The sequence below is a fragment of the Falco punctatus genome, assembly GCF_963210335.1.
Source record: "Falco punctatus genome assembly, chromosome: 6".
Taxonomy (NCBI): Eukaryota; Metazoa; Chordata; class Aves; order Falconiformes; family Falconidae; genus Falco; species Falco punctatus.
Window position 1 is genome coordinate 23,641,744 of NC_137585.1, and position 26,136 is coordinate 23,667,879.

Consider the following 26,136-nt stretch of genomic DNA (forward strand, 5'->3'; position numbering starts at 1 on the left):
AGTGGAAAGTGGCAAGGAGACTGTTTATCTCCCTGAATCTTACAGGTCCTGCTCCAGTGAAACTTACGGCCCTATTTTAACATTTACAACATGGGAAGAAGAAATTAAGCCCTGTTTCCCCATCATTTTCCTATGTCTTATTCCCTCAAAGATGTTGGACATAGCCATCCCTTCTCCTAATGTCAGGAGCATAATGATTGCAGAGCTAGACCATACTACTGCCATTCTCCTGTGAGCACATGTTGAGCTATTTGAAGTAAACTCCATTCTAAGTCATGATTATGTTTAGAGTTGGGTTTAACTTCAGCTCTCCTGGCTACATTCCAGCTAAGATGATTATGTTCAGCTTGCCAAAATTCCCCATGCAGCTTCAGTGCAAAATAAGCCATCCTCATACATCTCCTTATACACTTGTGCCACTTGTTTTTAAACACCTGTCACATTTTACCCTGAAGATGGCTGAACTCGAATGCCGTGAAAACAATCCCTTAAGTGTTTTGGGATCCTTTGGGATCAAGGACAATAAATGAATACAAACAGTAATATTAAAAATATATGCAACTTTATAGTAACAGTTGCCATTGTTGTTGGCACTGTGTAGCACCAGGGGACTCATTGTGTTGGGAACCATAACTGCAGAACAAAGATAGTTCTCCAAATTGGATCCAGCTGGAAGAAGTGGTCACATATCCAGCTGCTGCTTTCTGTAATGCGATAAAAGCACAAGCAACTTGGTGGGGTGCTAAAGGAAGGGCTACAACTGCCTCAGAACTGTGAATAGATCTAGCCTGGTTCCTTCAGAAAAGAGTTCATAATCTAAACTAAAAGATTCAGCAGTTAGGCAACAGCAGGCAGGAGAAGTAAAGCTATCACAAATAATTTCTTCTAAGGTTTGTAAGTTGCTGACTGACACAGGAAAGCAGATTGAATTTACAACATATTCCAGATATTACACAATTGTAAAATCATTGAATAGCTTGGTTTGGAAGGGACCTTAAAGATCACCTAGTTCAACCCCCCCGCCCCCCGCCATGGCAGGGACACCTTCCACTAGAGCAGGTTGCTCAGAGCCCCATCCAACCTGGCCTTGAGCACTTCCAGGGATGTGGCATCCACAGCTTCTCTGGGCAACCTGTTCCAGTGCCTCACCACCCTCACAGTAAAAAATGTCCTCCTTATATCTAAGCTACTTTCAGTTTAAAGCCATTCCCCCTTGTCCTATGTAAAAAGTGTACATGTCCTTGTAAAAAGTCTTTCTCCAGCCATCTTATAATATGGATAAGATCTCCTCCTCTTCAGTTTGTAGAGAATAGGACCGAGGGGGTGTGCGTGAGATAAAATGAAGGTTTACAAAGTCATGGAATTGATAGATAAACTGAATGTGGAATTGTTGATCACCAGATCTCACAGTACTAGAAGAAGAGCACGTTGACTGAAAGTAGTAGTAGATCAGCTTAAAACAGATAGAAGGAAGTACTTGTCTCCATAGCAGGTAGTGAACTTCCGATGCTTGCTGCCACAGGAGACTGTGAGAGCCAACAGCCTTAGTGGGCTCAGATAAATCCATGGATGACAAGTCCATAAATTGCCAGTAAAGGCAAAAAGTAGAAGTGTGCTGTGCCCTTTAATATCTCTAATCCAATAATCACGAATTTGGGAGCAGCAAAAGGGGACTGGAAAGTAGGAAACGGCCAGACTTGCGCACTTGCCCTTCTGTCACTGTCAGGACATGGACACGGAGCCAGCACGAACACAGGTCTGATAAAACAGGGCATTTCTTACGCACTTGTGATAAGCATTCGACTAACACTGAAGGGCTTGAGGTATGCCCAAGGACAGGACAGAGCCTCAAAATACTCCAGCATGGTATGAGCTATAGCACTGATATGCTTAGCTGATTTTTCAAGGAAATTTGGAGGGACTAACATATTCTCCCACAGCATAAAGTCCACTTGTGTTTAAATCATGCAAAAGGCAAGCAAGGACTCCTCTTGCCTATTCTGGCTTTCTGTGATAATAAAAAATATACCATATAATATGGTATTCCATAAGTTCTCTCTCACACATTCTTGAGCATATCTATTAACTACAACAGTGCAATTTCAAAGTAGTATTACTGCCTCCTAACTTATATGTTTCTTTGTCGCTACAGTATTGTGTTCAGCATTTGAAGGGTGTAATTCAGGCCACAGGATGGGAGTTATCATCCATGTATTTCTATTACAAGGCAGTGTAAAGTGTACAAGAATCATTAGAGAAATTAAAACAGACCGGAAATTTCCACTCTTTGGTTTACATATACTGGATTTGATTATCTGCCTCCAAAGATGAATTTTAAAATAAGAACACTGTTATCCATCAGTTCTTTTAACTATTATGCAAAACCAGATCTGCTTATCCAGGGCATTCTGTGCTTTATTTACATCTATATAAACCCAGAGCCTCTCCACTAATGTCCAGAGTGAGTTTACATTGCAATTAAGATAAGAACTGGGATCAATAGATCTTCTGCACCCTCTCCTTTCACACACTGTGGGGTTTTCTTCCCCTTAAAAAGCCTGACATTTGCCCTGGCTTTAACCCACCAAGCTAAACCCAACCCTTACATTCATATATCTGTGTATATGTACTCACGCTAGCCTAGCACCGCAGTTTTCGCCTTCAATATCTGCTCCAGGGACGTTGTCTGTGTTCACGGACTCGGTCTCACTGGTGGGCATGCTCACTGTAAGAGTCAAAGGGAAGAAAAAGAGAGGGTTGGCCATTAGAACCTGGCACATCTGTTAAAGAATCACATAAGTGAAGGTACTGGCTTAATGAAAAGACCTTCAGCTGCAGTTCCTAAGGATTAAGCAATTTGCTGAGCAAGTCTAGTGCCTCCCTGCACAGGCCAGGTTGGGCAGGTAGACTTCAGGAACATACACAGGTTACTCAAATGCTAAAGAAAAGGGAAGAAGCAGCTGGTCTCTTTCTTTCAAGAGTCAGTTTCTGGAAATTTTATGAATGAGTAGCATTGAAATTTAGAGAACCTGGCAAAGCCAACAAGATTCAATAGAACACTTTTTAAAAATGCCCTTTTATTTGCACCAGCCCAACATCCTCAGTGCCCTCCCCAATCTTTTGTACAATGATTAGAATACAAAGTACCAGATTGACACATATTCAGAGAAATGGCTTCTGTTACCCTGATAGCAAGTACTACATAAATAATACTGATGGCTCATCTGCCATATACTAACCCTATAAACCAGACCTATAGGGATAAGAGCAGAATTCTGAATCTCTGACATTCGGATATAACCCACAAAGCATCGAATGAATATGGACTATGGTGGAGATTTAATGTTGACACTCACCAGCTAAGAACTGGACAGTATCTCCTAGGCTTTTACAAAAGTATCATGGAATAAACATAAAATGAAAGCAACCTTAGATGTGAACCTATATCACCTGGATGTGAGGACCTGTCACATCTGTTAACGAACCTCAGTATTTTATTTGCTTCTACAGATCATAAAAAAAAATAATAGTCACCATATCCATTCCACCAGTTGCTTCCAGCTCCTGTATGAGCTCTAATAATTCATTCAACATAGGTTAGGACAACTGATAGGATCCCATATGTGTCCTCTTCCCTTCTCCCCCCTTTTCAAATACACAAAACAAATGAAAAAATGATACTTAAAACTGAACAATGCAGGAGATAAATAGATCTCTCAGATGCCTGGTAGAACTTCAGAACATGACCTGTATTAGCAGTTGGATATATATCTTAGATGAGACTTGAAAACATGCACTATTAGCTGTTGGAGAGCCTTCTAATAGCCTGTAAGTATACGTTACTCAATACTCAGAACACATCTATTTGTAGGTCCTTAACACAAAAGGAGGCAATGTAGAATAAGTAAGTTCTGCCTTTCAATTGGGCAGATGTTTAATGTGCCATGGGACCAGGTCTAGAGGCTAGAAAGATATCAGAAGGTTCTTCCAATGAGGTCCAGGGTTCCTGCTTTGAAAACATGGCAGAAATGTCCGTCAAAATGAACATCCCATCCCAAAAATTCACATGCCTATAACACATGTCTTAGGAAATCTAAAGTTCTTGTCCTGTGTTCTTTGGACCATATGAAATAATGAACTGTCCAGCACTCTTGATATAACTATGAAATATTTACTCTAGTGGTGCCTGTTCCTTTATAAAGACTAGATGTTTTATTAATCTAGTATATTTGGAAAGACAATTTAAGGAATCAACTGAATTCATATTTTGATGTACGTGAAACAGTTAAGCAAACTGTAAGAAAAAACAACATTCATAATTAAAATTTTTGGTCCAGACTAAGCCCTACAAGAAAAAAACCAAACCGTTACTATTTCGCAAGTCATCTTTGAAGATGAGGTAAAGCACTTTCAAGACATATTTGAGCTTATTTGCAAATGGAAAACGATTTTGAAGACATTAGCAAGAGACTGATTTGCAGAGCGGCTTATTATCTTGAATGCATGAAGAAGACACTGCACAAGCAATAGAAAAAGCAAGGCACACACATGCAGAAGTATATAAAGCTATATTATATGTCAGTCTGTTTAGAGATATATAGACGCACACACACACAGATATACGCAGTGTGGACACAGAGTGCAGCGGAACATTACCATGGGTTTCTGTGGAGTGACTAAACCAAGCAAACTTTCCTTTCTTCTTATCAGGCAAGCCAGCTGGAGTGCTTCCTTTCACAGACAAGATGGTCAGTGTCAAGTACCAGGAACAAGACATCAATAGAGAACATGCAGCCAGTGACAGGCAAAAGAAAAAAACAAGGAACTCAGCTTACACATGACATCCCACTTCTGTCTGAAAACTTCATCATGTGAATTAAAAGTACAAAATGAAAAACAAAGGTACACGGAAGTATGAAATATCATAACAGATCATCAGAGGACAACTCTTCTTAAAAAGAGCTTTCTACTCTTTTTTTGTGTCTGGCTTCTGAAAACATGAACTTGCTGGATTTAAGTTTATGCGTCAAATCCTTTTTCCAGTGATGTCTATCACAAAACTCTTCTTGTTTGACTGTCTGACCTATTGAAATTGATGAGATGAAGGCAATGGCAATGTGTCCCGAGGTTATCCCCTGATGCTTAGGGTCAGAATCTGGACTAGCCTATTTTTCAGTGAGGTTTCTTGGCTTTCTTCCTAAACTGCTCTAAGATCTAGAAACTCTTCCAAAACTGTCAGAGCTGCTACAGGAGAGTTATTGAGGTAATCACATTTCTCTGTCTTTCCCCATCTTTAGAGATTAACAACCTTCATCAAGCACTTGGATGTACACTGCCTTACCCTAACTGGGATACCCCTAGAATATGTCTCATAATTTGCATTTGAGTTTACATTTGGCATTTGCCCTCTGGTGTCCTCCTGCTACTTGGCTTTTCATGACATTACTTAATGTTGATCCTCTGCCTAGTATGCACAGACTTTCTCAGCTCACACAGATTAGAGGTGCATGCACATAGACAACTTCACACTTCCCAAATCTTACTGCTGCAGAAAGCCAAATTTAAGTAAAGTAAGGGATGCGGGCACAGTGGCAGATGCTGAAGAGACTCCTGTGGTTCAGGCTAGCTTGCTGGCACTAGCTCACAGGCATTTATTACACTGCACTGATGGAAAACTTAAGGACAATAAAAACTATTAAAATGGTATCAAGTATTAGAGGAATGATGGCCTAGAAGTGAAAGGTCAGACAGGAGATTAGGACTGTAATCCGCACTGTGGTATGCTCTCAGCAGGGCAATCACTTTACCTAGCACCTCACATCACCTTCAATATAGGGATAATGATGTGTGCAGATGCTGTGAGGTTCATTCATGCCAGTTAACAAATCCTGAAAACAGAAGGTGCTGCAGAAGAGCTGTGTATAAACTGGGGATGAATACAAGAGGGCTCAAACACTGCCCAGATAGCTTTATGATCTGACTCAGTTCTCAGAGACACAGGCCTTGTGCGCACACCCCAGCTCCATTCTAGAAACAAGGCAGGCATTTTTTGCAGTCCAGGTAATTAATTACTGGAACCACGTACCAAGAATGCTGGTGGTAAATCCACCACAGGAATGTTTTAATTTGGAAGAGATGTTTTTTCTAAATAGTGGGCTCTAGTCCAGACCAGAGTTATGTTTAGGACCACGGTATACAGACCATGCCATCTCAATGGTCACTTCCTGCATGTAATTTCAAGAGTTGAGACAAAGGCAAGAAAGAGGCAAATGCAGATTTCCTCCCATCCGGGCACACAGCAACTTAGCAGTGGAAACCCTGGTGCTTTGCATCCTGTGCCATGTGTGTTCAGTGACATGCCCTCTTACAGGAGTAGTTCCCTGTCAACTTCAAAAGATGCACTGCCTGCAAGCAGATCAGAGATCCCAAGGGAGCTTGGTTCTGCCAGATGTAGAGGGACCAGATCTCCCCTCTTCCCAGGCTTCAAGCAGACCAGTACATCTTCAGTCTACCACATACTTTGCACTGAAGGCACTTCAGTGTCCAAACTGCAGCATGGACAAGGCCATGATTGACACCCGGGCATAAAATTCAACTGCCTACTCAATACCCTAAAAGTATTTGGTCCAGTGACGAAATACCGATGTAGTATATATGTGACTTCCTGACAGTGGAGAACAACTCTGTCCCCACACCTATCCATCCTAAGTGACAGGGGATTGTTAAAGGGGTGAGAAGGCACTTCCACCAGGGAATTTACCTTTGCCTGACTGGACTAAGAGCAGCAGTCCAGCTAACAGGGCAATGAGTACAGAGAATGGGCAGCTCACCTCAACCAAACCAGTCCAATAAACCACAAAAACCACAGGAACAGGTCCCATAGAAGACATTATATATTTCACAGAATCATAGAATGGTTTGGGTTGGAAAGGACCTTTAAAGATCATGTAGCCCACATCCACTGCCATGGGCAGGGACATCTGTCACTAGATCAGGTTGTTCAAAGCCCTGTCCAACCTGACCCTGAACTCTTCCAATGCTGGTGCATCCACAACTTCTCTGAGCAACCTGTTCCAGTGTACCTGTTCCTGTGGCAAATCACAGTGGCTTTGCTTGCATGGGGATCTTTTTTTTTTTCCCAACTTATCATCACATCCATAATTCACTCTGGTTGATGAAAACTCCCATTAGTTACATATTCTCTAGGTAGCACAGCATTTTTTTTAAAGGGAAATGAAACAAACTTTTTAAAGGCATACAAGTATCTCATGATTTCAACAGAAGGCAAACTATAAGGATCAGTACGTTTTATACTCTACGGTTGCTTCTGAAGCCTTTGCACTTACATCTTGCCACAGTGTGGCTCATCTCTGAATGCAGACTTTTTCTACTGGACTACCTAAACTCTAATTTCACATTACTTACATAGCATCCCCGCAGCAGCTAACACAGCAACAAAAGCTATGTAGCAGCTTTCTGAAAAATAAATCTGAAAAATGTTTCATGTTATGTTAATTCTAGCTCTGAGACCCAACAGACAGAAATAATGACAAAGAGTCTGCAGTCTGTGACTGGTTAGACAGACAGATGTGCAAGACCCTTTGAGAGCCTCTGTTCCATGTCACTGGCATCAAGCATTGATACCAGATCTACTCTTGCACTAACATATGTCTCTCCTCCAATGAAATGCCCCATGGACATGCAATGAATTATTAGATGGCAGGTTGCCAAAGACAGGCAACCACTGAAACAGAAAGCTGGCACAAGCAAATACGCTTCTGTGTAACCCTGAGATAATTTTTCCTTTACACACTTGGAGAATAATATTTGCTCCCAGTTCAGAAATATCATTACCACTGTTGCATCTTGCATTTATGACATGCTTTACATCTTGGCAGTGGAAGTAATTCTAATATTCAGATTTATCTCCATGGATTATATAATGTTGCCACACTTGTTGCTGAATCTCACTTTAATACTGTGACAATTTAAGATGTAGAGAAGATCATGCCTGAGCAAAGGGTGCCCAGTTCCATAAACCTAGACAAAGCATAAACTTTTCACAGATTTTAATGAGACATTACTACATGACTTTGCAGATCTGGGCACTAGTTTTAGAACTGGATATGCCAGAGGCTATTCACATTGCCTGACTTCACATCTCTGATTTAGCTGTTTGAGTTAGGCTACAGAGGCAGATAGATTCCTATCACAGGTTTTCTGAATGCCATACTGATGCCTCCCTCAACTGTATGGACAGGCTGGCATTTACCTTGTGCCCCTGGGTTAGGTACCTGCCTTGAAACAGTGTGACTATCCAACAGCATGTTCATTTGTATATGAAGAAAAGCAACAACACACTTGACTGTGCTTTCTAATATGCTCACTTAGACTCCATTTTTTCTAATACTCCAATTTCTATTGGTATTGAATTACTTTACAAAATATGGGTCTAAATAACCCCTTTTGCCCACACTGCATTTGAGCTCAGGAGGACCTGAAGACCTCCACCACCATTTATTTCATCTTATTGTGTCACCTTGGCCATATGACCAAGCCTTTCTACGTATCTGTTCAGTTTCTCTAAAAGGACTATAATTCTGCACTCACCTTGCAAATCTCTCTGAGACCTGCAGATGAAACACATTACAATAAGCACTAAGTACTACAGTTATCACTGATGCTAATGTTTCCCAAGCGGGACTCTGCAGAACTATAAAGCAAATCTAAAGAGCAAAGAAGTCCCGTGAATTCTCCAGCTGGGATTTAAAATTTCTTTTTCCATCAAGCACAACAAGAATAAACTGTAATATCCAGGCTGCTTCTTTTAACAGAATGTGCATCAAGTGAATGACTTTGTCTCCAGTAAAAACCCTCCTTCTCATGGTGCCTCTCATGCCCATCATTTCATGAATGAGTCTATCGGCAGCTGTCAGAATATCAATCGACTCATATTTTTTTGGTGGAGAGCTCTCATTTTAATTAATATGTGAATATTGCTTAGCTTTCCTCCTCTCATTGCCTGTGTTGGAAGTGCTGCACTCATTCATCTTATTCATTAATTTAAATAAGATACAGCTTTCATTCTGCTACATGCATACAGCGTCTGGGGAACAATCAGAAAGTTCTTAAATGCAAACAGCATGCAGTAAGTAAACTGTGCAGAGGTAAATGATTAGTTTTCTTTAGACGTTCTGATTTTGCCAAGAAAATATATTAGATATGACTGGGGAACTCATTTGTGTTTTCTGTGAAAAGGAGTTCTGCAATAGGAAAGCTTCTACAGGAGAAGTGGAAAGGGAACTTTAACTAAATGTAGGATCTTGGTGGTTACATACCTCCCAAAGTTAGCCAGAATGCATCAATGAATCTAGCACAGTAAAGAAAATGCAGAAAAATCATCAAAAGACTTGGAAAATGCTTACTAAGGGCTCAGAGGCCAATGCTCATATGGGCAGTATTTTACATACAATATATTAAATACACATAAAATACACACTTTGCATAGACTAATTTTGGGTTATGTAGAAATGACTGCAATTGCAAGGAGAGGAAGCTTGATTCACACTTTCACTCAAGGTCAGCCACAGAGTCTGAGAGTAATAAAGAGCCATAAAATGATTGCCAGTTGTATCCACTTGAGTCAAACAGAAGAAGGCTTTCAGTAAAAAGATCTTTACACCAGTGAACCAGCAGCAAAGGTGCTGCAGTTGGTATGTAGTAACAAGACCTGTCATTACAGTAAAACCAGGCAAGGCATTGGACTGCATCAGAGAAGACTGATGCAGTGTAGCTCTATTTTACTGAATGAAGCAGTAAAAAGTAGGAACATTGCCAATACTGAGATGGAGTGTTGTATCATTAAACATTTCATTCACAGATAAATTACATATTTTACAATATAAATCGCAATGTATATATTTTATATAAAAAGGCTTGCTTTTACATGACCTTCTCCCCGTCCAGAGTGTCACCATATGCACCTACACATCCTGTGATGTTGAGGGGATATAGCCATGGGCTAAGTAAATTTATACCATACACAAAGTGCAATAGGAGAGATAGTGATATGTATCAATTGTGCAGGCATGTGATTAACAGATCTGTCATTACCACATGCAGATCACTGCACACCTATGAATGCATTACCTTGCTAATAACTAATCTTGCTGGGACTTACTTTAGTATAACAAACCTCTCAGCTACTTTAAACAGCTGTCATGTGTCTTCTTTTTGTAGTGATATTGACCGTAATATGCCATGTTCCACAAATATTTGTTAATTTCAGCTGGTGAGTGGAATGCACATTGCACAGAGGACCACATAATGGGCACAAAGTCCCAGCCCTGCCAAAAGACAGCGTTTGCAAGCCTCACACATATTCTGTTCTGTATCGGAAAGGAAGAACTTAAAATCCTCCTTGCAATTCCCTGTCTGAGGGGCAAAAGTATTCTTTGCATAACCTGTGGTATCTCATATGTCTCATAAGCACAGGATGTGGGACTCACCCAAATGCAGACTTTACAGAAAGGAGTCTGACTTTATGCTAAAGAGGGGAAGACAGGCAGTGTCTCTTGGTAACTGGGTGTACTGCTGAGCAAACATCTAAGTTTGCAGTAGGAGTCCATTCACTGCAGAGCATCTGCCTGCAAATGCAATGGAAGTAACTCTTAATCTCTGCAGCTGAAGGAGGACAGATGGGCTGGGTCACAGGGTGACAGAGCTGCTACTAGAACAGATCTTGAAAGATGTCTCTATCCTGAATCTGGATCCTCCTATGACATCCTAAACTGGTTTTCTTGTCTGATAAATGACTTGTGTTGTTTGCCTTGCTAGGAGCAACGACTAATGTGCCAAAGTGCAAGGCATTTACTTGCCAGGACATGGTTTCTGGTGTCAATCTAATACTTTTCAGCAGCCCCTCTGGTTCCCCCAAAATTTTTGAAGCAATTCATTAAAAAAAGGAAAAAAAAAAGAAAGGACAAAAAAGAAGAAAAAAAAAAGGAAAAGCAAAACAACTGAGGCTCTATGACTCCTTCAATGGTATTTTGTGATGGTGAACAAATCACAATAGCACATCCTGAATGGTTCTGCAAGGTTTCTCTCTCATTCTGTAAGATTTTTAGCAGAGGAAGGTAGCACAAGCAGCAATGCCATCAAATGTGCCTGAATCTGCTCCGCAAAATGGTACATGGGCACAACAAGCAGGAGCACCTCACTTGAAAACCAGAAGGATTCTATTATTGCAGGCTGGTCTCGCAGGTGCCTTAGAAATGGGGGCATGAGAACTGCAAACACTGTAGATAATGTGTTGGGAAGTGATACAAACGTCGATTATGAGCAAAACAATTAACCACAAAAAGTGCCTTCAAGACAGTAAAATCAACAACAAAAAGAAAAAAAATCTCTCCTGCTTTGATCGTTTTTGTCCCTCTTAATAATCACGATGCTATTCATATTTTGCTCACTACCATTGTTATTAATGAAAACAACCAGCACATACGTTGCAAGCACAAATATGGTTTTAAAGCAGGCCACGTGTTTCCTGAAATTCTTGTGCATGGGGGAACTTCCCATCTGCCCACCCATACAAATATACAACTATGTGGTGAACCAGTAACTTTGATGAGGATCTCTACTTCAGCAAAAGCATCTTTGTTCTTTCAGTTCACAGCCCTGTGAATCCATCTTCCCTGCCGAGTCCAGAAGGAGCAAAAAAATTACAGAAGCTAGTTCCAATTTGATCTGCTTAGGTCATCAGAAACTCTCTGGAGGCTGCTGCTTGCCACCTAGATTGCTAAGCTTCAAAGTAACTGAGATGTAGCTCTGGCTGTTTTATGACATTCCTACCTGTCACAAGCCATTTCAAAGGTGGGTGATGCCTGAAAACTCAGTGAGTGGCCGACAGTTTGTGAGCTAGAGCACATAAGAGGATATGTCAGGTCCTCAGGGACTGTTTGGATGGGTGGGGAGTCATGCCCTGATAGCTCGCAAAGGACATCTTCCCCAGAGGGAGCTCACACAACCCTGCAGACAAGGAGTTTAGGCAGGAGTTGTGCCAATAAGAAGGTACATTTCTCTGAGGACTAGATGTGGTATAGAGGAAGGAAACTTCTCCAGGAGGCTGGCCCTTACTGGCAGAACATCACAAAAAAAAGGAACAGTGAATGTGAGGGGGAAATTGTGCTGTATTATTTCAAAGGACAGACGGGGCAACTGGGTAGAGGCTGGGACACAGGTGAAGGAACTGTGGGAGAGAACAAGTGACTGAATATTTTCATCTGAAATACCACTCTGCAAGCTGGAAGAGCGGTGTAGGCTTCCTGCATCTAAGAAGACCTAATTTAGGAGTGACTTGCTTAAAACATTTAAGCATTAATATTATCAAGAAAAGAGAGCAGCAAGGCCCTGTCCATCAGGGCAGTCCCACTGCACAGGCAGTGTCTGACAGACATTAATTCTCAGCAAGTGCAGACATTTTCTAATAGCAGTATTCACGTGGGATGTGTTAGAAGGCTTCTGGATGATGCCTTCCTTGATGGTAAACAATCACGCAATTCAGTTCAGTGATAGACAGGTACAGCAACACACACATCAGATCTAGGTCACTCTGGAGCCAGGGCTACGTGAAAGCACTGGACCCCATAGTTGCATTCATGGACAACACCGAACAGATTCTAGTCAGCTTCATGATCTGAAATGGAACTGACCTCTCCTATTCAGAAATGTGCATAAAATTCTGTTTTGAAAACCTAGTCTGCTACATTTCTTCTGTGCCTAGTAAATAAAATGCTTGTGATTTTGTGTGCAGCTCCTGCATGTGGTGTTCTTTCAGACACTTTTGCTAACATAATGACTAGTCTGATACTAGACACTATTATCACAATATCATATGAGTCAGAAGCATGAGACATGCTAGCTGGGCAGGCTGTGTGTTACTGTGCAGCCAGAAGAAAAGCAAAGAACTGAAGTTAAAGAGTTTTTGCCCTTAAAATACCTGTAATTAAACCTTTTATACCTCTTGAGTAGGGCATTGAGAATAGGTCAATTACCACCAGCCAAACAAACAGGCATTGTATAGTGGCCTTGAAATAAGATTCCTAGTTTGCAAATATTTCTAGCAGGGAGGAGAGTGAGGGACTGATAACAACAGCTTGAGCTAAGCTTAGTGTGGGCAGGTGTTATGCAAGCTTCCTTCACGCAGCTGTGTTAAAACAAGTCATTCGTGACCTGGTATAGCCCTGTTATTCTGCTCATGGTTCTTCAAACAGCTAGAAAATACATTTTGATCTGCACATCTGTGAGGATCCATGTAGCTCTGCCACTGCATCCTTGTTCTGACGCTTAACCCTCGTGCTACTTCAGCCTGCAGATTTTAATGTAGTTGGTAACATCCTCATCCTGATCTCCAGTGGCCCCCCTTATCTATCCTTGGGTCCACTACAAGACCTCTGTAGTCTGCACATAGAGGGACATGTCTGACTTCAGTCGTTCCTCCAGTGGACAAGGAGAAGTGAGATGCATCATGCTGTGATTTGTGAACTTTGTAAACTGAAATGAGGATAACAGCAGCATTATGAACACCCATGGGCCCTAAAGCTGAATTTGAATTCAGGCCTCAAGATCTGAAAGGCCAGTTCTCTAATCTGTTGATTTATCTCCACAATCCTGCTAAGTGAAGAGCTGCTGTAATCAGCAGGCAGACTCAGTGCCACAGCTATTTTCAGTTCGGTCCCCCAGTTGGAAACATTTTCCTTCCCCCGCCACCTCACCAGGCTTGATGTTGTTTATGAGATAACCGGGATAGAGAGACCTGCTTTTCTTCCCAGGCACAAATAGAACTGGAGGTTTTTATCCTATTAGCCGACTGAACTGGAGCGGATGGGAAGTTTCTCACCCAATAAGCAGAAGTGAGCAGGCACAGAGCAAGAGTGTGACTGCTGTTCCCTCAGAGCCATGCCTGTCCTGCGGTCGTGCTGCAAGCTTCCCAGGCTTCCCACCAAAGTGCTACAAAGGGCTGGGTGCCATTCACAGCTGTCGGTTCTTCTCAGCTGCACCAGCACTGGCCTTCAATTTGGTAACATATATACTAGTTCAGCTGTGTAAGGTTGCCCAGGCTCCTTGCCTCTGAGCTCTGCCACAGAAACATCACAGCGCAGCAGACCTCCTGCCAGATACAGCTCATTGCACTGTTCCACCGCGCTGCCTTCTCAACAGCAGGGTCAGCTTTCTAACCCTACTTGCATTTAAATCTAAATACTGTTATCTTTGCCTTCTTGTATGCTTGCTTGTGAATTGATTTAAGCAAGCGATGGACTACTCGAGCTACCTTGCAGTCAGGGGCAGGGAAGGTGGAGGTTATGACAGTTTTCCCAGAAGAGCTCTGCTAATGCTCGCCCTGCCTCCCTCAGCCTGTCCTGGTCTCTTAGAGGCTTCCCAGCCTGACCCCTTCCCACACAGAGCTCTTGGTCTGGGCCAAGGAATACAAGGTCTGGGCAGTGTATTTATCTTCCTGCACATGAATCTTCAAGGTATATTATAAAATACTTAAGGGAAGAAAATGAGAAAGGTAGATAGGTTATGATGAATACACACTTAGGACAAGAGGGGAAAAAAGCTTGTATCAGAACAGCTTCTGTTACAGTTGGTCCTACTGCACTCAGCTTACAAGATGCATATTGAAGATTCTAGTTGTACTAAACTACATGTCTCTGGACTAAACACACTCAGTTGCCTCTTCTGAGGCACTGGATGGCATTTTTGACATCCCACCCAGTATATGCCTTTCCGACTATCACACTGCAAAAGTACAAGCCTCGGCTGCTACACTTGATCTGTCAGTCCACAATGAAGATGTTTGGTACCATGAAGTGTGTAAATTGGCAATAGATTAATATGTTTAGACAGCTCAACCCCACCTATACTAGCTTTGTTTTCCTGTAAAAAGGAAGTAGATACACATACTTTTAATTTGTGTATATATAGTGCCAGACACACTTGTGGCTTTGATCTCAGCTGGTGTTACTGTAATACAGCTAATGTTGTTTCTAACTCCAAACACATGCTCCATGTCCCTCAGCTACCATTACAGAACACCACAGTCTCTCTCCTAACAGTTCTTTATGACACATAAAAAAAATCCTTGGGGCTTCAGCAGCTATCAGTCCTGCTCAGAAATGCTTTCTTTTCAGTGAAGAGACTCTGAAGACTATGTTTGCAATGTTAACTGATTTTCAAACACTTACCACAGGTCATTCTTACTGATTTCAGCAGGAACTGCTGAATACTCCACAGCTTTTAAAAAAACACTTAAAATATTTAAGAGCACACTTTAGGCATCTACTTGGGGGGGGGGGGGGGGGGAGGGGCTTGCTGTATAAATGCTCAGCTTGGGGGTTTGTGGCATTTCTACCCAAAATTTCCTGTGGAGATCCTGGTACTGAATGCCTTTTATGCCTCTCTAACCATGGGAAATAAACATGTTTGATCTGTCAGAAGGTATGGCAATGGCAGCTTTCTCACAGACTGTTTCCTCTAATGTCTTTTCTTGAGAAATGGAATCACAGTGTCAATGGATAAATCTTGACAGCTTCAAGAAGTAGTTCCCAACAGGGCAGATGGAGATTAATTTATTTGCTCTAAGGTGTTTTCTGCAGCTATATAAACAATGGATTTCCTCTGAAGCCTTACCTTCAAAGATATTTCTCTGTAACATATTAGTACTGTAAGAGGATTCCTACATCAACCTAAGTCTCTTCCAGCAGGCAAAACAGAGGTGTTATCTCACCAGACAGTCTTCGCTAGGGAAATAGCTTTTATAGCAGATAAACTGAATGCCCTATCAACATTAATGTCAGCCTCTATATGCTGTAGCTGGTCACACATCACTGCTCTAGCAGTTCTCACTGTAATGTTGTTTGTGCTCCAGGTTACAAGAGTCAGGGAAGGGACAAGCTGGAAAAAACCTGTAAGTTTTAACAACACAAGCCAGACCCTCAGTTACAAGACAGCAAGAGTGTATGTAGATCACAACAAAACTTTTCCAGTCACAGAGGATATTATAGGAAGAGGTTTTTTCCCAGATGTGAAATACAGCAGCTTGGGAGCTTATCTAATTTATGTAGCTTTTGATGCCTGCAAGGGAGCAAGAAGAAAAATTGAGCCTGTGGGCAGAAACCAGCACAGTTTTGGAATTTGCTCTCCACACTGCCCTCTCTTCTTCCAAGCAGAAGTGGCAGCAGTGGCACGGAGATTTGGTAGATGCTCATTGCAGTGACCGCTTCAGGGTCACTTTATTATCTCAGAGCTGTCACTATTCACCAGCACTCACTCAAGAAGCTGGCTGCTGGAGTCACATATGCCTGAATTTGGCCCACCTTCCCCAAACTGAAGTGTTACTCTACTCTACTTTCTAGAAATGTTTTTTCCACTTCAGCAAACAATATCAGGCCTCCCGATGCTATGTTGGAATAAAGTACTGCAGAATTACAGATTGTAACACTGGCCACAGCTTTGTCCTGAGGCTTCCTGAATACCAGCAGCTTTATTTTCTTTTGCTCTCCATTCAAACCAAGGAAACAATTAGTTTTCTCCATACTGTGCTTTGACATAAAATGCAAACTTCAGCTAAATTTTTTCTATATCTCATTTGGTTAGATGGGATTTATCTACCCTCAGCAGTAACTATTCAGCAGATGAGAAAGGGGAGGAAGGTTTTCTAGTGGTTGCTCGCTTTTCTTTTTTATGATCAAAGCTTTCTTTCACCCAGAAAGAAACTGGGAAGCTGAGAAATCTACAGAACAATGAACCTAAATGGTGCTTTTTCATAAAGGCTGGGTTGTTAAATTATATTACTAATAAAAAGCAAACCTGTTGAATAGCTTACACAGGGTAAACCATCCATACATTCAGGGGAACAAGAAAATTATATCTATTAAAGTGATTGAGATGATTATGGTGAATTCCAAGAGAAGGAAAATAGTTCAAAATCACCCTGATCAAACCTGTAAATGCTTTATGTGATACAATCCAAGGTCAAAATTCTGGTCTATAGGGCAGAGAATGGTGTGAGAGACTCTGGCACTGAGAGGGTGGGTGATCTTGAAGAAAATTGCCTAGCCTCCCTGTGCTTTTTTCTTTAAATTAGACAAAAGAGCTCAGAACAACATTGTTCCCCTCTTCAAATATTAATCTGCATATGTATTTTTAACAATCAGTGTTGTATATGAAGCATTTCTAAGCTTAACTTAAAGCTCAGTTTTTAATTTCACTTTGTTGAGAAAACTAATTTTTTTCCTCTCCAAGTATTTCCTCTTTTCTTGGAAATGGGGAGAAAGACAAAACAATCAAGGATAAGGCCTTGCTGCTTCCTTGCTTTCTCACTCACAATAAAAAAAGAAAGCAACATGTGAAGAGAGTCAGGAGGGAAGTCTACTCTCAGTTTTCGTTTTATTCCAAAAGGAAAAAATCAAAAGTTGGCATCATAGTTTTGTTGACATTGATGAGGCAAAAGTGGAAGCAGAATCACCCTAAAAGATATATTTTTTTTGTTACTTCAGCTGCACGGAGAGTTATACAACAAAAATTACACTTTTAAATGGCAGCTTCGCTTTCTCTCACCTATAGCGGTGAGTATCATTGTACTAGGTACTCTGCAACTGCAGCTACCTACAGGTCACTATGAAGCCTCACAATTGCTTTCTCATTCTTTTCTGATATATGCTGTTTTTCCTTTTTAGATTATAAAAGTTTGTCTGGGTCCAATCCCACATTTCCTTAAGTACAGTTATGGAAGCAAAATGTTTGCAATGACAGTGGGTCAAATTTATGCCAGTGGAATTATGCACTGGGCCAACACTACTATCTGGACTATTCAGTCCTATATGCGATTTCACATCCTGAATATCTCATGGTCTCCCCTTGGTGGATGACAGTTACACAATATTGAAGTCATGTGTGAGTACAAAGCGTCTGGTGCATCAAGACCTCATGCTGAGCAACATTTTCAAGTGCTGACACTTGCATGTTTTGTTACTGACCTCAGATGAAACAGATTGGGGCCCAAGTCCTTACCCAGGCAAAATCCCCAGCAACTTCAGTAGGATTTTTGCCTGAGGACTGATGGAGTGATTCAGCCCAATGTGAGAACTAATGTCCCAGAAACTTCTTCTAGGCAGCATGCTAATTATAGACTCAAGCTTGACATCTGTAGCACAAATCCATGCAACATTCTGCAACCTGAGCTTCTCTGTGAGGAAGGGAAGAACCACACAACAAAACCAAAGCTGACTTATCATTTACAAAAGCCTTTTAGTAAGTGTATGAGCTACTTCAAAAGAAGGCAAGGTAGAAAAATGCCACTGGGACTGTGCTTGCACTGGGGAACAGCGCACAGCTGGGAAGTGCTGTCACTCCTGTCCAAGCAAACCATGTTTTGGAACCTCTGCAGCTGAGTACATGGAGTTTTTTCCCCAGAAGAAACTGGTGGTGCAGTGAACACCAAAGAGCACTTCTTTTGTCTCTCTGTCTCCAGGTGAAAGAGAATAAATCTATCATGGCTACTAAACTCCTTGTGAAACACATATCAGGTGCCCTTCTGAAAGGCCTACAGTTGTTGGCGCTGCAGTTAATCTTTTCTTAGTTACCAGATGATTATTTTCCACATCAGTGGACAATGAGAAAAGTAGATGACATTGTGCTTTCTTCCTCTTTAGATGAGGTTTTGACAGATAATAAATCATTTTATTTCCTGGCTTTTATTTCCTTGTATTTATGCACAGAAAGCAAAATGCAACCAGGTTGTATGACACCATTCTCAAATCACCAACTGGTATTAGAGGAACTAAACAGATAAAGGTTTCATTTTCCAGCCTATGCCTCTTACAGCTTTTGCTTAGATGATCTTAAATCCTGTGTAAGCACTCTGCTTTTTTTTTTTTTTTTTAATTGCTTTTTGACAATAGGCAAAAATCCTCTAAAATACCAAGCTGTACATGCCTGTCAAGGGGTGGTTCCCCAAGTCCTTCCATGTGTCTGTGAGATACACAGGGACAAATTCTGTGGATGAAACTAGAATAAATGAGGGTGAACTGACTTGCTGTCAACAGACAAGTTCAAGTGTGTTTCAAGTGTGTTGTGTTAAACAGGAGACAAAAATTAACTCAGTATGCCATCCTTCTGTTCACAGAGTAAAAAGACGTAAGTTTTAAGGCAGCAATGGTCAAGATTGAATTTAAAATAGGCATTGTGTAAAAATACTCTCTCTCATTTTACCTTCTGCATCTTGCATGTTAATTCCCTAGCTGTGAAGTTCCCCATTAAATTTTATCATAGAAAATGGACCAAGAGTTTTTTCGGTCATCCTGAAATTTTGGCCTGTAACTAAGTCTTTGAAAATCCTGTTATATATTTTCTACCTTAGACATTATCCCACAGAACCATGCTATTTTCTTAGACGGAAAGTAATAAGCTTCTTCCTTACCAGTACACTGAGCACACGAATTGGAGGCCACGGCAAGCTGACATATCAAATTACTAAATATAAAAATTGAACAAGTTGGTGTTCTTTTATCTTGGTATCCTGATTAGATCTGTACACAAAACTCTCTCTAGCGAACAACTTAAACCCGCTAACTTTCCCAAAGGGTTGCACAGGATTTAGTGTCAGTTTTCATTAAAGTCAATGGAAAGTATTTGGTACAGGGCCTCACTGAAATCAGCAGAGACTCTTTGTGGTATGTAAGTTGACTTTGCAAAACTAAGTCAACAGAAATTGGATAGATAAATCCTAAAAAGCCTGAACTTTCAGAGAAAGGTGATCATGCTTTCATCCCTGTTATGTAATACAGTCAAACTACTACTGGAGCTCTTGGGAATAAAACCCTGTTTGGGTTGAAATTACTGAGGCTTCTATTTCTGGAGTTCTCAAATTCTTTTCTTCTCCTGTTTGAACCAGCAGCCCTCCTGTTCTCATTTCTGGCCTGATGTTCAGAAGCACAAAGCGTTTTCATGAAAGACACAGAATTTCCAAAAGTTCTAATGGTCCAAGAGGTCCCCATTTCTTCTAAAAGTCTTACTTTTGCAGCTGAAAACTTCCTCCTTGCCTCAAAACCTTTTATCTTCTAGGGAAGACTCTTATAAGCTTGTGATTAAATGCACTCTACTGCCTAGTCATGACTAGTGGAGTTCACAGGTAACACCAGTTGTAGGAGCAAGAGAAAATCTGTGGTCAACCAAAAAGTTAGGTTGCAGTTGATTCCTTAGAGGCAGTGAACTGAGATGTTAGCAAACATTTCCAAAGGCCACTAACGCACTACCACAACTGCTCTGAAGGTGAAGATTCAAGACACTATTTTTAAACAGCTTAGGTTTTCATATATTTTAGAACCTGCCTGTATTTCTGCACTTTCTGACTTCAACTGGGCACTTTCTATTCCTACTTTAGCTGGGGCATAAATATGCACATACTGTCAACCTCCTTCCCACACCTTTCATTATTTAATAGTATCTGATGTATTGCTATGTGCTTTTGATAGGCAACACATTGATTTGTACTTTTTCTGCTGTTACATGAAAACCTGATTACCTATAGCCATCAGTCCCATTACAATAGAGCCCTGGAGTACGATTAGACTTTACATTTCTGTAGGGTAGCTACTTACAAATCAGCTCTTTACAGTACTATGTTGGATATGACTTAACTAGAAGAATGAGTTGTCTTGAATCACAGAATGCTTTTGTTATCAGATCCCAGGCCAAGCAGTGGGCTCTGTTACTTTTAGGGACTTGGTTGATATTAATGTGGTCATACTCACATTGCAGACAGCAGCACCAAATAGAACTGAAATAGAAGGAAACAGAGGGAGGGCAAAATCTGAGCAGTCAGAAACATCAAATTACTTCTCCCTGCTCATTCACAGCTATTTCCTGACCCCAATGCAGTCAATGGGAGTTTTGCCAACTAATTTCAATAGGAGGAGAATCTGGGTTGGATTGAGGTTTCCTGCTTCTGCCCACTGCAAAACAGATGCATTCCAGACCACTCTCAAGAAGAAATAAAAGGGCAAAATCCCAGTTACTTTGGCAACAGGGGGGACAGCTCTCTTTGCTATCATGTAATTTTGAAATTCAGTAACTGCTTTGTGCCATGACATGTGTTTCTCTCCTCTGTCAAATTAATGTTTTCTTCCCATGTGGAATCCATCAGGGAAAGAGCATAGAAAAAAACACATCAACACAAAGAGCCCCCAGAAGCCTTTTCACATTTCCCACCTCACATCTGCCATAATGGCATAATCATGTTTGCAAACAAGGAAAAACTGCATCAAACATGTACTTCCCAAAACACAGAGAATAAATTCAGCCCGCTCTGTGAATGTTCTCAATGCATGTGAGAGATGCCTGGTAATAAACTCCCAGAAGAATGCCAAGACCTCTGCTTTGCAGAGCATCAGCTGAAGGCTGCACAGATTGTCCAATTCTGACTTCATTTATCTTCCTTTCTTACTCTTTCTTCCACTAAGGTCCTTGCTGTTGTATTGCTTGGACTTGTTGACCATTTCATTAAGGGCTGTAAACACCCAATAAGACTTGGTTTGGCATATACATAGCAATATACAGTGGCATACACAAAATGTGACTGAAGATGCCCTAAAGGCTGGCACAGGCAAACAAACCAAATAGGGATGCAAGGGAATTTTTCTTCTCTTCCACCTTGTGTCCTGTTTTACAGGCTGCAGTTCACATGCTGACAGGCAGGCAGCCCCCTCTATGGAGTGAGAAGACAGCAAAACCTGCATCTGCAGCCAAAGACAGAGAAGAGGGAACATATGTTCTCTGTGTTTGGGATGATTCAGTTTAGGTAGACTACCTGGGTCAGAGCCCAGATGGTGTAAACTGCTGAATCTCAGAGTTTACATTAGCTGACACTCTAGTTTAGTAAGTATATTTTAATGAAATTTCTGAAATCTTCTGATGTTCTTTATAAAAAACCCCAAACAACCTCCAAAGGGAGACTGAAGAAGCAAAAACTGATGTGACTTCCTTAAAGTAATTGTGTGAATCACTGTCAGAGTTCAGGCAGGAGCCCACATCTCCTGAAAATCAGTACAATAACTGATGCAAAGGCAACCCCTAAAGTTTGTTGAGCTAAACCAACGGCTTAAGGAGGTCTGAACTGCCCTGTGCACTTCAGCGAATTGTTATCTGAAAGGCTGAGGGCTGATACCTTAAAAATCAACATTATTAATTAAGTAATGACTGAAAAAAGTGTGCTGGAGAGGGGCAGGGACACTTTTCTGTGGAGTTCAGGACGTATTAGAGACAGAAGGCAGTGAGCTTTGAAGAGCACCTGAGAGAAAAACACACTGAAGCTGCATAGAAGGCAATGGAACTCTTTCAGCAAGAGGTAAACACAAGACTACAAGGAAGACTTTGGAGCCTTGGTGATGTAAGCTCATCACTGCTATTAGGTGGGATTTAAACATCTTGGGGGCGCTCGAGCCAAAGGGATTCCTGAGGGAATTTACAACTATGCCATCTGTCCCTTATACTTCGAGCTTATTTTGTAGATGGTTTCTGGAAGAGAATTAATACCATCTATCTCCCGCAGTTTAACCCTACTAGTGACTGACTGCACGAATGCCAAAACATTCAACACAGTAGATAACACACACACACAAACCCACAAAACCCTAAACAAAACACTCTGTCACTTACTCATGGGACCTTTCCTGTGGTATTATCTTAAGCTGAAGCCATTAAGCAAAAGATCTGTATTTCTCAGTTTGATTTTGTTACATAGTGTTCATCCAACCCATTTTCTAGCCGATCTACCAGTACAGCTGCAACACAACTCAGCTTTGGGAGAGCAGACAGGCTTTGTCAGACCTGGTTAGTAAACTCGTCTCCAGCACCTGAATGGGTTGAGATGGCTCTGCAGAAGGTATATTCATAAGCAGTAGGATAAGCAAGATGTAGGATAGCTAGGTGCAATACATATACCAGGACTTTCTTCCCATGTGACATACATGACAGATAAGCATGACAACCAATAAGCGAATATGACATCTTAGTAGAGGACATCTGCAAGCCGTTTGGCTTTGAAAATACATTCTCACTTGTCATTTGAGTAAGGATTGACATTCAGAAATAGCAAGAAATACAATCTAGCTTAAACAATATGGTACTTGCAATTGTGCAAAAGTAAATACAATAGCCTACTGGATAAGAAAAATGAATGCGATTTATGAAATACAAAAGGCCAAGATGTAAGTTCCACAAATCTGCCAGGTTAGGACATCTATCCAGGTATTGTTATTGGCCTCGGGGTGGGGCAGGGGAGTGTTGCTCTTTACCATCTGACCCAGAGGCTATTTGCTTCCTTACCAGAGCATAGCAGCACTGAGACCCTTTACTTCTGTTGTCAGAAAAGTCTGTGGCAGGGAGACCAAAGTACAGCACTGGACAGTACACCAAAGCTAGAAGGGTTAATTTGGCATTCACAGATGCAGGCCATATGTTACAAGAATACTGCTATCAACAGCCTGCTCTAGATGGGGCACACACATCAAAAGAACAGGTAAATAAACTTCATGGACTGAGCCAGTTGCTTGGTCTCTCCTATTCTCTTATGCAGACTTTTGTTAGCATGACCATTGTCCCCAGTACATGGCCAAAATCAGTCCACAGCCTTCCTTCACATCCTGAGCAATTCCTCTCAACAGATGCATAATTCTACTGTTCAATGCTAGGCACTGCAGACATCTGTTCCCAAGCCTGGTCTGTCATGGAACAAAAGTGGATAAGTGACCCAAAGCTGCAGAGAATGTGCTGTGTACTAGGGACTAGTCAGCAACCACTGCCCTTAGACCTCACACTTGGAACCAACGGCACTGAAGATACTCTATTCATTAATAGTTTGGAAAAGAAATGGGTAATAAGTGAGTTTGCTGCTAGTATATAATTCTGCCATTAACAGCCTACTGTGAGAAACTCTAGACAACCTGTCAGATGTAAGAGGACTGATTTTGTAAACCATGCCTTACAAAGCTCACCTTAAACTGAACAGGAAGAACTGAAAACAAGCTGAAGGTACGTTATCTTTCAGTTCTTACCATCACCACCCAAAAAAGGAGCTTGTTAGCTCAAAAGTGGATTGACTCCACCCTACAGCACATGCAATGAACCTAAGTCTGACATATTCCCTAATGCTGTTACCAAAGCAGCATTATTTTTATGTTAATTAAAAAGGAAAAACTTCAGATCTGTGAGTAACCAAGGCAAGTTCTCATCACGCTACTTCTTACGTCTGTAAGAAGATATGTGATAAACCTGACCCAATTTCCACTGAAGTCAATGGAAAGTCTTCTGAAGACTTCAGTGGAGTTGTGTGCAACCCAGCCCTTGTCCTCTCCACTCAGACATCACATAAATATACCAACCAGAGCCCACTACTGTAGTGTTTTGGTTGGGTTTTTTTTTCTTTTAATAGGCAATTCTGCCTACATACAAATTAATTTGGATCACCAGACATCACCTTCCATGTATTATACACCACAGGGCTTCAAACTTTGACCATGAATAATAAATTAACTTCTGAGTGATTACTAAGGTTAAATTGTGAAAGCAAGCTATGAAGACACCAGCATAAAGATCAAAATAACCTGATTTGGGGGAATTCTGAGCAAGACATCCCAGTGAGTCCTTCAGGTCCAGATACTTAAGTATCATGGGTATAACCTGATATTAATCACCCTATCATTTTTTTCTAAAATAACTTAAATGTTCTGGCAGCAATAGGGAATAGTGCTTACTCTCCAAAAGAATGAGCATCTAATACAAACCTTGCTTTACTCTGTAGGGAAAACTTTCCCATGTCCAGTCTTCCTGTTTCTAGAATATACATTTCTGATTGGAGAATCCTGTGGATTTTGCTTGCCTGGTAGAAAGGGTGATCACTAGGGAAATGTTTCATGTCTTCTCTTTCAAAACCAGACTAGGCAAATGCACATTTTGGTCATGAAAGCCAAGAGTAGAGCCAGTGCTCATTTTACTATATAACTGTCTAAAGGTTCCAAGTCTGACATTTCCCAAATGCATAATCCATAATGATAATTTCTGGTGTTTCTGAAGTGTTACACAGCTTCTATTGGTAAAAGAGGAGGTGGAAGGCAAATATTCAATGAAGGTAATGAAATCTAGGTAATTGCTGCTTTCCTCAAGCCCTTCCTTCTTCAGGACTTCTAATAAGAAGAGACAGTTGGTGAATTCTCACTTTGCACAAACATCTTAACTCCAGAATAGAAGAAAAAGAGATAATTCCCTTACACGAAATGTCACAGCTTAATTCCAGCCTGGTAAAAGCAAACACGATGTTACTGATTTCAATGGAGTTACAGATGGCCCACTTAATGTACAACAGGGCTGATTTGGCCCCTCTCCGGTACTGTAGCACTGCTTTGCCTAGAAACCTTTGCATTCAAAGGAATTAACCATGTGTAAACAGCCTGCATCACTGAACTGCAATTAAATAATAGGAGACAGATGTATATTTTAAAACTTATCTCAGTAGCGGGCCTTAACAGCAAGTATTCATCGCTTTTTCTCTTTAATACCATGATCTTATGTCAGTATCACAGACAATAAACTGAGGATCTGCAGAACAATATCAACTATTCCACACATATTTCTCCCTCCCACAGTTTTGTACAGATATTACACTGGAATCATGTATAAGCATAGTGAGAGTCTTAGGAAGAAGTTGTTCTTCCTTATAAGCCATCTCAGCACTACAGCAGGTGGGCATGGGCTCTCTTGCTAAAAGCACGGAAAGAGAGAAAGAGAGAAGAAAATTGCTTACTGTTTCGAGGCTTCTCCTCATCCATGCCTTCATCTTCATTTTCTGGGTCAATATCTTCTGCTTGAGTTATCCAGTCTAAGTATCCCTTCAAATCCTCCTCTAGCTGTTGTTTTTCCCGTAACTTCTGGAAATCACCCCGAGCCTTAGCCTTCTCTCTTTCTTTGGAAAACTCCCTAGCAAGAGGGAGGGAGGGACAGGACATGGGCGGAGGGAGGAAGAGATTGAAAAACAATGGGTTAGACTGATGTCCACTAGAAAGTCTCCACATTCTGTGTAGC

At 41.2% G+C, this 26,136-nt stretch overlaps 1 protein-coding gene across 14 annotated transcripts in view; it reads right to left on the bottom strand.

The window, feature by feature from the left end:
- CACNA1C (calcium voltage-gated channel subunit alpha1 C) overlaps positions 1-26,136 on the bottom strand; it is a 468,525-nt gene that overhangs the window by 121,071 nt on the left and 321,318 nt on the right. For 10 of the 14 annotated variants that reach the window (XM_080391538.1, XM_080391533.1, XM_080391531.1 and 7 more), the window contains exons 9-11: positions 25,859-26,031; positions 4,657-4,731; positions 2,635-2,725 (exon numbers count right to left, since the gene is read on the bottom strand). In XM_080391538.1, coding sequence (XP_080247664.1) covers positions 2,635-2,725; positions 4,657-4,731; positions 25,859-26,031 — 339 coding nt within the window. The remainder of the gene's footprint in view (positions 1-2,634; positions 2,726-4,656; positions 4,732-25,858; positions 26,032-26,136) is intronic. The other 4 variants (XM_080391534.1, XM_080391539.1, XM_080391535.1 and 1 more) reach the window with 1 other exon arrangement.